The sequence below is a fragment of the Falco rusticolus genome, chromosome 11 (genome assembly GCF_015220075.1).
Source record: "Falco rusticolus isolate bFalRus1 chromosome 11, bFalRus1.pri, whole genome shotgun sequence".
In the NCBI taxonomy this organism is placed as follows: domain Eukaryota; kingdom Metazoa; phylum Chordata; class Aves; order Falconiformes; family Falconidae; genus Falco; species Falco rusticolus.
In genome coordinates, this window is record NC_051197.1 from 1499946 (window position 1) to 1517501 (window position 17556).

Here is a 17556-nt window from a genome sequence, read left to right on the forward strand (position 1 = left end):
TCATAGTGAAACTAAATGATAAAATCAACTGAAAAATTAAAAATATAGCATTCTTATTATCCACATAAACACATTTCTTAGAAGTGATCTGAGTGTGGGAATGGGAAAATGATGACTAAATACTTGTGAAAACTTCATTCATGTTTTTCCCACTCACTAATCTTGAACATATTTTTAGTGTTCAGTCTGCACCAACACAAGAGAGCTGCCCTAATCACATACTGATAGTCTCCCATCTCTCCTTTACAGAAGGTTAAGGAGCTGGAGGACTGTAGGAAGAAATGGCCCAGCCAAAGGTCTGTCTCCAAAGACAAAAGCTAAATGTGATTTAACAAAAAGAAAAGAGAGAAAACCCTTTCCTGAGAGAGTCACACAATCCCATACTGTGGAAAGAAAGGTTCTTATAGATGCGGTCACTCACACCTCACACAAAGACAAGCAATCCACTGGTGGGTATTCCACCACATGCCATCAGCAGGAGAATCCTTTGCCCCTCTACCAGCAAATAACCAACAATACTCCTATAGTCTTCTTCATATTAAAATCTGTTTGTGTTTCTGGGAGAGATGACCTGACGAGCTTTTGTACCACTGCCTCTGTGCAGCACTTACAAAGTGTATCCATTATGGAATTACTTTAGATGTATTTTTGCCACAAAGTCATTACCATTAAAAATCATGTTATTTCAGATAGCAGTGTGTAGTTACTAAAAGTAACGCATTTTAAAGATTTTAATACGAATACCTTATACTAAGAATGACTTACCTAAGAAAGTGAAATAAATTGACATAAATGAATACACATACATATGATGCTATGACATCATTTCCAATTATAAAATGCCTGTATAGATCAGAGCAGCTCTACAGGTGTATGCATGTTTAAATCTAGAATTAAGGCCATAGGAAAGAAAGGAGTGCCCTAAACTACCTGAAATTTAGTTTTCATTCCTGTCTTATATAACAAATATATATATATTTTTTAACAGTGTGGAATAGTGCAGTCTGTGACATTCTTTATAAATTAAGGTTACAAGTTTAAGCTTTAATAGCTAACATAAAGATTCTTAAACAGTGTTTATCCAGGTGTTTTATTCAGAGCTTTATTTCCTGCATAAAAAGAGAATAAATTATGCTTTTCAAGTGATACCTTTATTTCTTTACACTTTAGGATTCAGTACCTGTAACCTAAATTTCGAAAATATACAGAACCCTTTGTCTGAAGAGGGTTACTGGTAATGTTTCCAATGCGCTCAAGTTGAGAAGTGTGTACAAAAAGGAGAAGCAAAACTAGTAAGCATGCCTCGGAAACGATGCGTGGCAAGGGGATCTCCAAACTGGTTTTCCATTTCCATATGCAAACAAAACACAGAACTCTTTTATTTTTAATTCTTATTTGCCAATAACCCTGGATACCTGTTTTTAAACATCTGAAAAGATCCAAAGAATGCAGGCATCCAAAATCATTGATGTTTCTTTAAAAATTTCAACCAAGATAAGCCTCAGCCTCTTCTTCTAAATGCAACTTGTTTTTGTAAGTTTAAGACTGCTTTTTAAATTGTGTACTGTAGGAACATTTCTCCTTCATCTGTACTAACAATGCACAAGCAAACACTGATTTTCACGAACAACTGAATTACCAAGTGATTTTGCATTATACCCACTTTCAAGACAAGGCCCACGGTAACTGTCAGTTACAGCGTTTTAACCACAAAAGGTAAATACATAAATGTTTTTATAGCTTCATCAGCCAAAATAAGGGTATACTACAGCTACAAAGGGTCTCAAGTATTAATTATGCATGGATGCAGGTTGATTAGTTTCTACATACAATAGGCCAGATCCTATTTGGTACAAATCAGCATAATTCTGCTGACTTCAAAGAACTAAGTCACATCATCCTCAGTAAAGGATTTGGCTGCCTCTGAGGAAAAACCTGTTCATCAATAACTGAAAAAAGTGACGAACCTGCACTGCTTCCATTGATCGAATACATGACTGCAACCAGGTATCAGTGAGTACAAAGAAATGTAAAGTTTATGGCTGTGCTATTCAACAGAGAGCTTTTATGCTTAAATGTTGAAACTTCTCACTAGACAGTTTGGAAAATTACAACATGTAATTGTTTTTATAAATCTAAGGGAAAATAAGGGTCACAATAGTAGATGAAACTTTAATTGCTGCATAGATAGTTGATTAAGAAAATGGCCAAATTAAATTAAAACACAGTTCAAAGGCAAACTATGCTGTACCAAAATGATTTATTCTTAGTACAGATGCTACTTCACTCAGCCTGAACAAATAACCTTTGCAGGAGGCTATTTCTTGACTGGAAGGTGGTGTTTGTTTCAGAGCAGCTGTAGCCCAGCAGTCAGGACTAATACAAACAGAGCCATAGACCCTGCACCCATTCCTTCAGGCATCAGCTGAACGGCATCCAGACACATGAAGTCTGTGGGAAAACAGTATCTCCGAATCTTCAGAACAATTACACTAGTTCTAACACCTGGCAGCCACCCGCTGCGCATGCTTTCCTGCGTGAGCAACAGTGTCATTCCTGCGCAATTTTTTCATCACTAATAACTTTGATTTACAAACTGATTTAAATCTTAAACTGAAATGTAAAAAGAGCTGAAAACACAATAGCCAAATTAAAGAAATATATTAGTGCTATAGAGATTATATGTATTCATATTAATTGCTTAAATTACAGGTAAAATTACATATGCCACTGGTAAATTCAAAAGTTTAAAAATTATTAATAAAAATATTTATTTTAAAGTAAACCCTGAAGCACCAACTGTTTTTTCTGGAAAACAACTATCCACAGTAATAGTTTGGAAAAACATGAAATGCATAATGTTCTTTTATAGTGTGTAATTTTCACATAGCAAATGTTTTCTTTTGAGAAAAAAGGGGAAGAAATTTCCCCTGAAGTTCCTCAGGTGAATAAAAAAACCCCTAAACCAAACCTAGCACACCTCTGAAATGACAGCCCTAAACATTAAATCCTTGTACCACATGGCTTCACAGCCTCAAAGAAGCTACATTCATTCTTGAACGAGGACTTCAGAAAAATTCCTTCCATTATTAATCCCAGATGACACATTTTGCATGATTTCTGAAGTTCTTAAGTGCTAAATACTTTAAGAGTAAGATAATGAATATTATTCATGGAACACAAAAAAAGCAAAGAAAATGTCATTGATACTGTTTAAATACAAAAACCACCAAATGTTGGTATTTGAGGGGTCTTATGGGTCAAAGGTGGTCTTTGCTTTTACTATAAGCCTCCTGAAAGACATAATTTTACCTTTTCTTTATTATTAATAATTGCTTTTCTCATGGTTTTGTAAAATAACCAACTACATATTTGTACCAGGTACTAAATTTTTTGTTACGCCTTAAGTAAGCAAGCTCAGAATATGGGAAGATTGTCCACTAAGTTCAAGTAGTGTAACGTACAAAGAGCTTACCGAATACCTAGGGGAATGCTTTCTAGATTCATCGATGCATACATATACTTTATACTTTAGTGACATTCAGAAAGAATTTTCAAATAATAATCCAAACATGAAAAATGCATGTCAAAACATGTTGAAAGTTAATTTTAACAAGCAGCATTACCAGTCAGTCAGTCAAGCCCAGAGACAATTGTTATTTGTGACAGTTCTCCAATGTAACTCTCACCAAATTGATTAATAATAGAGTTTTCAAGGTGTGAAAGTTTAAAAGAACATGATTCATATTAACCCACCAACATATTGTTCCCAAAACCATTTGTGGATATACATGGCCAGAAGTAATTACCTCTTTGGCAACGAGCAATAATGCATATTTAAATATCTAACCAGAAAAAGAAGAGATATACCACAGAACAGTCTTTTTTTGAAAGGATAGTGTCATTTTAGGACCTTTTTTCATCTAACTTCTGTGGGTGAGATTCAGAGCAGTAACTGAGTTCTGACCCCAGGACAGAAGCAGAAGCAGTGGAAATACAGAAAGGTGAAGATTCTTTCAGCTCTTCTTTAAGAACAATCTAAAACTAAAAGAAAGGTTACTTACCAGTAACCGATGCTCTTTGAGAAGTGTAGCCCAAATGTACATTCTAACAATTCTACCTCTCAATCACAGGACTCATACCTGGAAGGACTCTGAGGAGAGAGGAGAAGCAGATGGAAGACAAATGTATATGTGGACTACACATTGTGAAGAACACCGGTTACTGGTAAGACATCTTTTTTTCTTTGAATGAATCCCATGTGTTACTCTTAACAGTGACTGAATCCGAGCAGCTACCCCCAGTGACTTTATGTGTTGGAGGTCTCAATATCTTTCATGCAAGTAGTAATTGCACAACTGCTTTATCAAATGCTGCAGTGGTTCTTGAAGCACTGGAGACAGTGTTATGCCTGGCAAAGGCAAGGATGAACCTCCTGGTAGCTGCACTGCAGCTGGAGTCAAAACTTCCCTGACTGCAGTGGGTGAAGCCACCTAACCTCTGGTCAGTTGTACGCTAAGCCCTCATTAGACTCCACCTTAGCAATGTGATAGTAAGGGATTCAGCCCATCATTGCCTTTTATTGTGTGGAGACAAGAGGAAATTGCATTTCCCAGAGGTGAAGAGCCTGCAACAGGGTTGAAAAGGTTTGGACCTGTAAAGATAAAAGGAGAGAGGACTCCCAGCTTATGAAGATGAGAAGATATAGTCTTGGATACAGATATATCTTAGAGTATATGGCATGGGAAAGAAAAGCTGGAGTCTATTTTCCTGGTTAAAACGGAATTCTAACGTGAATATTTGAAGAGAGTCCTGGAACTAAACCAGCTTCATGTCAATTAAGATCAGCAGGGTCCATCTCACAGTGATGAGGGCCTTCAGAAGACATGGAACAAGACAGCATTGGCTACATAATACTATGTAGTAGCTGAAACCGTAGTATTAAAAATGCACTAGAGAGGGACTCCAAACACTGACCCACCTTTGAGCAAAATGTGTCAACTCACAAAAACGTGTGATTCCCATTAGTCTGAGTGGTAAAAAGGTCTATGTCAGGTATGCCTCCTTCCTGAAAGGCATCCAATCAGGATTTTAGACCAAACCTCACAAAATATTTCTGAGTTTCATACCCAGACAAACTTCAGATAATGCGAGGGAGGGAGAGCTCCTCTTTTCCTCTTTACATACTACACCACAGCTGTCCTCCGCTCCATGTGTGCATGACCATTCAGAGAGCAAACTGCACATTTTCTGTGCACTCTGGCAAGTTCAAAGCCACCAATATCCCTGTACTCCACATGCCTTGATGAACATGTCCAGAATGAACATTTTTGGTGGCAAAAGGGCATCTTTCAATAAACACTTGAGTAGCCCACCCACCAGCAGAGAGTCAGTCACTGCGATAAAGGCTAACGGATACACAAGTGCATCATTTACAGTCACAGTTGTAGATACTAGCGGTGAAATCTGGCACGTGACAAAGTAGAAGGAGATGACCCTGAGGTATCATTCCCTGGTATGAACCTGCAGTGGCCAGGTACCCAATGGAAGACTGTGTTCCCTTTGTAAAACCATGCACCCATGATGATCAACATGGACTAAGAGTCACGGTGACAGAGTCTGTTCCCTCTGTAAGGAAAATAATGTCCAAAGATGCATGAGCAGCTGGACACCTGTCAGAATGGACATGAAATCCTCTCTGGTAAGGAGAAAGTCATAAAGGACTGACTAGATAAATTCTGAAAGAATACACGTATGTATTTGTTATACAGTACAGGGAGTAACAGCTGCTTTTCAGAAGATTTGTGTAAAGGTTGGAGCTTTCATGCCAAAAAGGCTGCATCAGTAGTGTTTGGTGGGAAGGGGTCTGCCTTAGCAGTGGCGCCCACAGAGTCAGGGCTCAGCAGGTCTCCTAACAGGCTGAGAGGGAAAAGGCTGACACACATCCCAGGACCCAGGAGCCCATCACCAGAGGGTGAAGCACATGCACTGACCCCTTGGCTCTAGAATTGCCTTTCTGCTCTGCTTGCGTGTCTGTGTGTCGTCTTCCGACAGCTCAAAGGGATACCCAGGAAAAGAGGTATCTACCTCCTCTGTCATATCCGAAGCAGGAAGAGTAGAGGGGCAAAACTGTTTTGGTAACATGGAAAGGATCCCAGCAACAAGCGGAGCCCAAGTATGCTCCTTATTAGCATGTACATGTGGACTCATTCAAAGAAAGAATGGATATTGCCTTAATGTTAATATGAATGAGAAAATGGGAAAACAGAAAAGTAAAGAAAAAAATAAATTAAGAAATCCAACATTAAGATGATACCTGAATTTTGTCCAAACTCTTTGGTGTCAAAACGTTGAAACTTTTTAGTTTCATTAAAGTGGGAAGTTTCTTAACAAAAGCATTATCACAGTGTCTCAGCAGGGCAATATTTAACCTCAGCCAGAACTGATACCAACAAAGGAGGAAAAATATACTCCCCAAACCCCTTAAGAAAAGCACAGGAGACAATTCAAACAGGTTTAAAGGTTGAAGGTCTACTGTCTGAGTCAGTGCTCTCCCACTAGTTCTACAATGCTTACAACTCGCTGTACAGTTTTTCAGGTTCACTTGAGAGAACAATTTCCCTCCCCAACAGGCAAAGTCCTGTTTCTCCTGTCCTCCTCACAGTTGCTTTGGTGCACAGCCACTGTTTACCTTTAGCTGACTTTGGTGTTTGCCAGCATCACGTCGAGCAAACGGACCATGAAGAGTGTTATAAAATGAACACAACAAGAGGAATGATAGCTTCTTCCACTTTCTGTGAGATAAATCATCTCAGTGACTCATCCAGTGAGCCCTGAGGAAGCATAAGGGCAGATGCAAGGCTACCAGCCAGCACAGAAGGGGAGTGGGAAGGACAGCAGCTGACACATTCCACCTCAAGGAACATTACATCATGGGGATGCTGGTCCCGTAATTACCGTCCTCCACAATGGAAATCCCAATCCTCCCATACAGGGACAGCTAGGGAAAAAAGAAAGGTGGGGCAGGGCTGCTGTTTCGGTGGTGTCCAGCTGTCAGGTCGCCTTGGTTGGGAAACCTTGCCTGCTCTTACTACCTTCGCTGCCTCCTCCCCACAGTGAGCCACCTCCTCTCTTGCCTCAGCAGTAGCACTCACAATCAGTAATTAGACATGAAGTCACATGCCTGAAATCAGCAACTGACCTGGCTGAAAAGTAACTTGGAATAAAAAAGGAAAAAAACCCAACCCACTCACTAGGTTTTCTGCCTCCTCAACTCAAACTCATGGCAGTTACATGCCTGAAAAGGGGGCAGAGTGATCCAGCTCAGATTTACAAGTTTGAAAAGGGGGCAGAGTGATCTGGCCCAGACTGGTTTAACATGCCAGGGAAGGCACCCTGCAGCTGCAGCTCCTTAAACTCCCAAGCAGCCCTGAACCAGCACTGTCTATTGCCTCTCCACTCCTACCCTGCTCTGTGCTTGCTCCTGCCTGCCACTCCAGCCAGCTGCACAGCAGCCACTGGAAACGTCCATCTGAAAATTCACCATATTTGTGATAGGCCACTTTCATCTATATCCCTTACGCATTCAAGATCCCCATACACCTGAAAAAAGTCCCACTAGGACAGGACAGGGTATATGGATATGGAACAGTGAAGGGAAGCCAGGCTGCCTTTGTTGGCAAGAATGCCAGCTGGAGTGATTTTAAAGTGTTGCCTGAAATACAGTTTCAGACTGCAGATGTACAGATAAAAGCACAAACGTACACTCCTGTGGAAACATACTGATGGCAGAGTACTCCCTGTCCCTGGGAAGGCACTGGAATCTGAAACCCAAAATCAAGAGACTCAAGATTTGATTCTGGAACCTAGGTAGCTTCAACACAAACTAGAGTTAAACTTTACGTTCTGTTCCATACATAATGTATTTTATGATACACAATTGCAATGCAGAAAATCACCTAACAGAATTAAGCAAATTATTTTAAACAAATGTATTACAGGGATTTCTACATTACTTCGTTTTATATTTTATGCTCTACCTTGACAATGAAACTGCTGACAGTAAATCAGACACAGATGTGGAAAGTCCTTCCTCTAATTTTTACTGAGCATGGATGACAATTACTGGAAACAAAATGGTATTCACAACCCCTATGTTGCACTAAAGAGCAAACTTGTATTTCTGTGGTTGTTCTGGAATTTAACATATTCTTGGAACACATGCATGTATTAACCTCAAGAAAAAGTCAGTCTTTTCTGATGCTTATGGCAGCACAGGATAGGCATCAAGAAAGGCTCATTTTAAGCATTCACTTTCTCGGAGGAATAGTTATGTGCACTAAGAACAGAAGAATCTGTTCAAGTTTTTTACAAAACCTTTGCTCTTCTGAAGAAAATAGAAAATTTTCTTATGATTTCAGCGGAGGCAGGATAACATACTAGTGTGCTTGCATTTAATGATTTCCTTTATATCAGCTTATCACAATTTTTAATAATTAAATATTATAACATATACAATTTTAGAGCCAAATATCACACTTTCACATGGAAATAGCAGGAGATAAAAGAAGTAAACAGGTTTTAATCTATTAAAACACACTGAGACCCAGACCTTGGCCCCATTCAAGTTTTTCTTTGCATGTCAGTGGAACTAAGAGTTGCATGTCAGTGGAATAAAGATTTAAAAAATTAACATTTTTTCCTTCTAGTTTAAATAAAGTAACTCTAAATAGATTTTTTCTATTTTAAAATATATTTTATATAAACGTTCTTTTTACAAATACCTAAAAAGAATAGTTGAAATTTTTTTTAGAAATAAATTCTTATAATGGGTTAGAAAAATTATGTGAACAATACCTGTTATCACTCAGATTTAACACCCTCAGCTTCTGCATCTGACCAATCTCATCAGGAAGAAATTCCAGCTTGTTAGAGCGGAGAGACATCACTGTTACATTTTTACAGCTTCCAATCTACAGGAAGGAAAAAACCAAAGAAGTTAGGATACCTACTTTCATTAAGTTATTATCACTAATTTTTTATGCCAGGAGGTGGCCAAATTGTGTTTTTACTGTAAGTGACATAAAGCAGAAAACGCAGAATCTAGCCAGAACATAATGCCCTCCTTTTGTCAGTAACATCAGGGAAATGCCTAGGGTTACCTGCACTACTCTTCCGAGTGACACACTCACCTTTACATGAATTTACTAAAGTACTGGTTTTACTATGTTACTATTGAGCATGTAAGAAAGATAGTGTATAAACAATTGCTTTAACAGATATTTTGTCTAAGCAGGGAAGAAATCTCGGGCCTACCACAAAACATTTCAACTTGCAATTTAAAAACAGAATCAGCTTCTCACTTCTCTGGGCAGTTCGGGAAGGAAATTCTCATCCACAGCCAACGTCCTCAGGTTATGAAGGTAGCCAATGGTAGAAGGTAAGGCCTCCAACTCATTACAGCTGCAGTCAAATTCTTCTAATAAAGATAAACTGAAATTGTAAATACACTTGTTAGATGCTATACAGGGACTAAATAACAAAATTTAACACTCCAAAACCTTGGAAGTTTTAAAGCATCACACTACTACAGACATCATCCTCTGAAGGGGGAACCTTTATTGCAGATTTCCCTACGAGGAGTCTATAATAATATGATTTCAGGAACTATTAGGGACACCGTTAATCAATCTTATCTACTAAGGCAGTTTAAGAAAGACCACTTAGCTTCCCCACATTATCATTCTTACTTTTTGTAGTGAGGAAGTATTGCAAGCACTTCAAACAGACAGTGATCATGGCAATTCACACTAAGCTGAAGAATCAAACCAAAAAGTTTATAATCTTCACATACAAAAACACACAACAGGTAAAGAACTACTGCTTTGGGAGAGCAATGGGAAGGGAAGCAGGAATTGCCTCCAGGGTACATTCCAACTGACGCACTCGACATAATTTCTAATACAGTTCAGTAGTGAAAAAAGATGAGCTTGGATTCAAACTCAGCAAAGTAATCTCAGCTTGTTGTAGGCAGACACAGCTTTTGTAAAAGTGCTTATCTTTCACATGTTGAGAAAGCTGGCTGAAAAGGGATCTTGGAAGAGTATCTGTATGGCAAGGACCGAAACAAAGCAGACCAAAGTAAGTAATCTTCTGACACTCAAATACTCTCTTAAAAAAAATGAATTAATCTCCATTTCTGCCTTGTATCCCTTTTCCTTGATTGTTGTATTCTGTCAAATTGTGGAAAGAAAGAGACCTGACCTTTTCTTCACGTAATCATGTTTTCAGGAAAGAGGAAGAAATAGACACAGCTGACAGAAAACTCCGCTGTTGAACAGAAGCCCAGGCTGGCCACTGCCCACAGTGCTGGAGAGCAGTACGTACAGAGAAAGCACAGCTTCCTAGTCCCTTCAGTATAGCCCTGCATTTTATTATTTTATACCTAGTGCTTTCAGTATAGCCCTGCATTTTATTATCCATCAAAAGGACTGTGAAATGAGTTGGAATGCACCAAGTCCTAAATGAAAAGGGCCCACAGTGTAAAAGCCACCACCGCCTCTGACGGCAGCTGGCACCTACACAGAAAGCAAGCCAAGGAAACGCCAAGAGAGCTGACCCGATGCACAGCACTTGAACCTCCCCACCCACTGCTGCTCCAGGACGAAATGGTCATCAGAGGCATTTCTTCAGGAGCCTGTCCTTGCCAGTCACACAGCCCTCAGGACTCTTTTGAGTGTTTGCTTTTCCCTGAAGACAGCAGGTAGTATCAGGCAACACTTAAACATCAGTCCTACTTTGGTGATTAAGAATCAACAATTTGACCTTTGCTAATGCAAATAACACTTACAAACAGGAACATATATATGTAATACATTTTATATAGAGAGAGAAAGAAAAAAATATATATCTTACATATATATTATGCATATGCAAATACACACATATATAAATATTCAGGAGAAATACCTACTGAATCTCTTCAAAAATTAGGCTGGATGTAACGGTTCTCAAAATGCATGCTGTACTGCACCGCTCATTCAGCTCATGTAATACAAGTTTTGTGAGCCATCAAAAATGCCATTGTTCCCTACTTCTGCTGCCCCTTTTCTGCTCCCCACATACTACCTTTTTCTCTCAAGTGCTTTAATTAATAGTAAGATTAAATGACAAGCAATTATTTCTTCCCCAACATTTGTCATCTCCCTGTCCACTGATGAAGGGATTAGGTGCCCAGAAGACTGTGTCTGGTTTTTACCCAAATGTTTTGGTAGATCTGATAAAGTTTACCTCTGCTCCAAACCTTGCTCCTTAGTACTTATATGGCTTACAGCTGCAGGCCTGGACCTTCACTGTATTTCTAATTTACCTTTATTTCAGTTTCTTCATCAAAAAAAGGTCTTTCAGCCTTCAAATTTTATGCAACATGAAAACAGAAATAGCTATTCCTAACACTGAACTCTCAGAACTTTCCTCTAACTGCTGTACTTCAGTAGGCTGAAAAGCCAGAGTCACACAGTGATTAGTGAGAGATCCATGGAATACATACAAAAGCTCTGCCAACAAAAGTTTTGCTCATAGCTTGTCTTTAACACAAGCTTTGTAACCACCACAATTTATTTCAAGATTCTCAGTGAAGTAAAAATTCAGTCGTACCTACTTCATATGGAATGTGTGCTTGACAGAGGGAAATCCAAATGGAAACCTTGTTAAATTTCAGGATTCACACATTCTGCCTTTTACTGATGATAACACAACCAGAAAAGCTTGAAAATAGATAAGCTTAATTGAGAACTACCATGTTTCCAATGGCAATCAGAAAATCTGACACTCTGAACTGTAACTGTGGAAGTTTCCCTGACAGTGAGGAATGACTTTATCAGACAAGAAAATTTTATTTGAAAGCTATTGTCTGGCACAGACATTCTCAGCTTCTTTCCTTCCTGATGACATCAGCAGCAGACAAATGAAGACAGCCACAACAAAAACAACAAAGTCAGTGTAAAACTGTATTTCATCTGTGTAACTACCATGGTTAAAAAAATACGCACTTCAGAAAGGGATTTTTCTTTCACCATGGATTGTGCATGAAAGGAAGTTAACAATAACAGCTATAGTTCCAACTATGCCAATTTAGCTAAAATATCATTAACCTTACTGTCTTGGGCTAAATTCAGATCATTCTTGATAGGTTTAAAGACAGACAGACAAAAATCAGATATGCACCTGCTGTTCAGTTTGGCACCTACTGAAATGAGGCAGTTCACCCTACATGTCCTAAGGTAGAAGAGGAATATTTTTAGACAGATCAGTAGAGAGATTCATGGAGAATGAAGACTGCCATGAATTAGAGAGTAGTTTCAACCCTCTCAGCCCCATTTCATTCAGTCAGAGACCTTTTCTCCCAACAGCCACGGTACCCAGTGAACTGCTGCCAAAGCAACCTAAATCCTAAGAGTTAGCTACACCCACTATTTATCCAACATCGGGCAAAAGGAATTTTGCAGACCCATGAATACAAGTTAACACTTCCATCCGCAGCATCTGGTACTGTCAGATATGGTACAGCCTAGACACATACACAAAACACTCATCTGACGTAACACACTGGCTCTTGACCTACCACATCATTACCTATGTATGGGTCATCACTTCCCTCGTGACACTGTCCTACTCACAAAGGGGAAGCACGGCCATTCACTCAGGCCCTACAGACCAAATCTCCAGTCTTTGGGTCTAGTTTAGTCAAGTACTTAATCAACATGAATCCACTGATTTTATGTAGAATGTTTTATTAAGCTGGGTCTACTGCATGTAGTATCTTGCAGGGTCAAACTAAATGCCACTTACAGGCTTGCCCTTTGAACAAGACTGGTGGTGGTTCACTATGAGCAGCATCAACTCAGACAGTGCTGAAGTGCTCTGTGTTTCATCATGAAATTGGTCTCTGGAGGGAAAGTTCCCTCCTCCACACTGCTAATCTTTGTGTGACAATAATATACTCTGCAGTGGGTACCACAACTATCATTTAGGAGAAAAGAGACCCAGTAGGAAACTATCCAAACGGATGAGTCAGAGAAAGGAAGTTCATTTTGATATGGGAGACACTGTCCTCGTTAAATGAGAGAAAGTACTTTATTTAAAAAGCACAACCAATCATCCAAAAATAAGGTGATAATATTAGGCGATTAGCCCACTGCTCTGCATATACACCATTCAGAGCAGCAGTATGCATCTTTAAAAATATAATTAAGGCTCCAAGACAAACAATAGTGACCAGATATCAGGCTAAAAAAAAAAAAAAAAGAGGGGTTCCCCTTCAATTTGAGCAGTTCAATATGAAAATGAAATTCATTGTTAAAGATTATGTTGGACAGAATATCAAACTTTTCGCTGAGTGCCCAGTACGGCCTTGAGCTTTACGAGCTTTCACTGCCTATCAGTATTTATTGCTACACAATGATTTGTGTAGCAAAGATTTGCCTTTTTGTGATTCATATAACCAACTTCTAATATTCTCCGTGAACGTCACATAAATCTGAAGACACTGCAAGAAGTACAGCATGGTAAGCCAAACCTGAGCTTTCAGTTGCTACAGTTGTAATAGTTCACAAGTCTGCATTTATTTTCGCTTTCCTGAATGGCATACCAAGAACTAAATTATTATCAAAATTATTACTATAAAAAGGGTGCAGGAGCAGTAAAGCGCTGGCTGTGCAGCTTAAAGATTATTTCCATTCTAGAGACCTCACTGTACTGTCATATTTCTGGACAAGTCTAAATTAAGCCTTCTAGGCTTTAATTTTGGAAGCTGCAGGACAGCCCTGGCTCTACTTCTAATGAAACAGTTTGTTGAGCTACAACCTGTGGAAGAGAGAACGGGTTTTGCACTGAGGGCAATCCAAGGGCAACTCTGCTCACATATGCCCCCTGCCCAATGTTCCGTGCTGCCAGCACAGAACTGGTACAAATGGTACAGCCACCTGTTCACTCACACCAGACAGCCATCACTCAGGCTGAACTCTGTTTTTTCTGCCTGCATACTACTGCTGGCACAAGGGGGATGATGAAAACACTAGTAGTGCTATAACTGTGGAAGGCAGCCAGGGACCATGTACTCTGAAATTTTTGCCAATTATCAGTTCATATAGCATTTCATAAGTCAAATATGTAGAGGAAGAGTCTATAACAAAAATATCAATGTCTACAAAAATATCAATGTTAGAGATATGTTCTGCCAGAAAGGGATATCTGTAGTGTGAAATACTACGAAGAATCACCTATTTCAATACATGGAGCCATGCTTGCATCCACCTTGAATTTTACAACACATTGTGGATTTCATTTAGCAGTAAGTTCAAGACACACAGCAGTACAAGAGAGAATTCTGCACCAGTAATCATGTAATATCTGACACAATGATCGCTAAAGGGCATCGTCAGTGCTTTTCATAATAAGATTACTTATGCAATACTTTCACGTTTTGATGTATACACCTATGAAATCGTCATGACTTTTTCATTTATGCTACTTCAGTATTTTCAGAAATCTTCATACATACGAGATTTACAGCCATTTTCTTTTCGGCATCAAGTACTGGCTGTTGCTATGGGAACAGACAAATTCCCCCAAATACTTCTATTTCTCCTGCTTTTGCTGCTCTAATCATCTAAATTGCAAGTAATTCATACAGAAATATATCTTTGTTTTTTTTCTTGGAAAATGTGATACATTTCATCTTCTTATCACTTACGCCAGTATAAGCCCACAGAAGTTACTATGTTGCTCCAAATGTAAAATTTATAAGCTGGGTGTTAGACACACATTTTGAAATTATTTTATAATTCAGTACATTTTTGTCTTATTTTTTTAGTTTTTAAAAAGACATTCTGCAAGCAGAAGGGAAAAAACATTTTACTTAATGTTGAAAATCAAATGAGACATACTCACTTTCCAATTGCATTTGGCAGAATTGTAAGCTGATTGTCATCTACTTTTAAAGTTGTAAGCCTTTTCAACAGTCCTACAAAACAGGTAAGGAAGAAGTAATAGAAAAATATTTCACATTAATCTTTTTTACTTTCAGTAATCTCCCACACCCTTAAACACACACTGATTTCTAACACCAAATAACTTTGATGTAGATTTTAAAAAACATCCGTATATAGGACAGTACACAGACACATTCTTATCCCATTGAAAATCTGTTTCATCAAAATGAAGCACTGATTAAATGTTAAGCTGAACTGCAAGCGAAGTATTAAGCATACACCTGGAGTCTTAAAAAAATGTAACCAAAATAATAATAGTATCCTATCTGTGTAGGAAGAGTAGTATTTCTACACATCTATTAACGTTTCAGTTGGATTCCTGTTGCTTTGAAAAAAAGGTGCTCACGTCGTAACAGGTATAGACAGAAAACTAGAATCAGACTGAAAACCAGAATCAATCCTGAATGCATTTGTATATACAGCTAATTCTTTTTAAAAGAATTATTACATCTCTAAGTGTAAGCAGATGCATTAACTGGGTAACATTTACCAAGAAGGGAATGAAACTTCTGTTTTACCAGTGCATAACAGCAGGACACAATAAAAAAGTGGAAAAATTGGAAAAATATTCTATTACAGTGCTAGAAACAGAGTCTGAAATGGATTTCCATGTTCTGGAAGTTGTTAATATTTCAAAATATGTTTTTTCCTGAAAGAATTCTGGATAACTGAAATAGCATTTTTAAATTATTATTCGTAATTAATGTTGGGATAATAAAAATTAATCACAGGAAAATGTTACTGAATGTGCCATAATATGAAAGCTGAAGCAAATGGAAAGTATAATTAAAGGGCTAATAGAAACACTACTCATTTCAATTGCAGAAGCATTTTGGTTGAAAACTTTTTTCAAAATCAACATGTTCCTAAGAAACCTCTAGGTTTCAACAAGATTTTGTTTTAAAAGGAAGAATTTAACACCAAAATGAATTTCAGCAAGCTCTCATCTTAAATTGCAGTACAAAAATGACTCTTTTTGCTTTACTTCTGTTAAATCTATTACCATTCAGCAACAGGAATTTGGAAATGAGAACTGAATATATCCAACTGCAAGAATGTATAAATCAAAATGTAGATATTTGTTCCTTTTGTATAGGAGGTAAAATGCCCTCTAAAAATCAATCTGCACATACATATCAGAAAACCACATAAAGCAAAGACTCTAGAATTTATGGTGAGATGTAGAAGACCAAAATGGAAAACAGCTGTATGAGACAACTAGTAACATTCATGTAGCACAGTATTATTAATTAGCAATACATTTCAGAACCTTGACTATGTTGATTTAAAATTTGGGAATTTAACAGTTCCATGTTCAAAGGAATGTACTTAGGAAAGTGAAAAAGACTATAATGATACAGTGGGCTCATCAGCTGGAAGCAATTTGAGACAGATCTCAAGTGTTTCCAAAGAAAACAAAAGGGAGCAAGACCAAAATGAAATATCCAGATGTACAGAGTGATATACCTGCAGCCACTTAGCTTCCAGAATTTCTATATATTCTAAATAATTCAGAAATTCAGTGCATGCAATATTGTAAAAAAAGAAAATTAATAGTTCAAACTATCTCTTTGTTTAATGCTCTCACATGGAATTGCACCACTGTGACTAAGAGTAGCAATTTCCTTCAAGAGTTTCACACTGTTAACATAATCAGCATTATACTTACAAATTTAGATCAGATCAATTATATCTTTCTTTGCTTATTTTCTTTAAAATAGCAAATCAGAATAATCAATACCTTCTAACCATGGATTTTTTTCCCAGACTTTATAAAATGGTCTTCATGGACTGTCCAGACACAGATGTTTCAAACTCCTTTGGAATTTAATGGCAGTCCTTATCCCAGTTATTATAAAGTCTCATAATTGCCAACAAAAAAAAGAAAGATATAAATGAAATTCTCAGCTGTAAAAGATTACAAGAAATCCCAAGCTTTTCTCACCTATCGAGTCTGGCAGTTGCTGCAGCATGTTTGATGACAACAGGAGATCTTCAAGTCCTTCACATCCTGATATGTCCAAATCAACAGTTTCTATCCTGTTTTTTGACACATCCAGGTACACGAGCTGTTTTAACTTCCCTATAGACTTAATAGCACGTTACAAAGTGTTACTTGAACGGGTATACACTGCAAGCCAGTTTCTAAGTTTAATTAATGACAACAGTAATACAGGCTTATATTTGGTTAACTCAGCATCCTTTTTACAAGAGCCATCTCACTGAAGCAGTACCAGTGGTGGTCTAACAGCCTTCTTGTTCAGCTAGCTGCAAAAGGAACTCCCAAACTAAATGACATGCTAAACTAATTAATGTGTTCCAGATTCATTAAATCTGCTGAAAGTTTGAGTTCTCAGTCATACAGCTGTATTGTTTCTTCATTTGGACACAGGTCCAAAGGACATTTACTCACAATTCACATCTACTTGACAGTCCTTAAGATCACTGAGGCTAGATGTGCAGGTAAAGCTTTTCTGCGTCAAACATTCTCTGAATTTTATAAAAT

At 38.0% G+C, this 17556-nt stretch overlaps 1 protein-coding gene across 6 annotated transcripts in view; it reads right to left on the reverse strand.

The window, feature by feature from the left end:
• LRRC7 (leucine rich repeat containing 7) overlaps positions 1-17556 on the reverse strand; it is a 182448-nt gene that overhangs the window by 47999 nt on the left and 116893 nt on the right. For all 6 annotated transcript variants that reach the window (XM_037403821.1, XM_037403820.1, XM_037403827.1 and 3 more), the window contains 4 exons: positions 16996-17140; positions 14950-15022; positions 9363-9492; positions 8857-8972 (listed from right to left, as the gene is read on the reverse strand). In XM_037403821.1, the coding sequence (XP_037259718.1) occupies positions 8857-8972; positions 9363-9492; positions 14950-15022; positions 16996-17140 (464 nt within the window). The remainder of the gene's footprint in view (positions 1-8856; positions 8973-9362; positions 9493-14949; positions 15023-16995; positions 17141-17556) is intronic.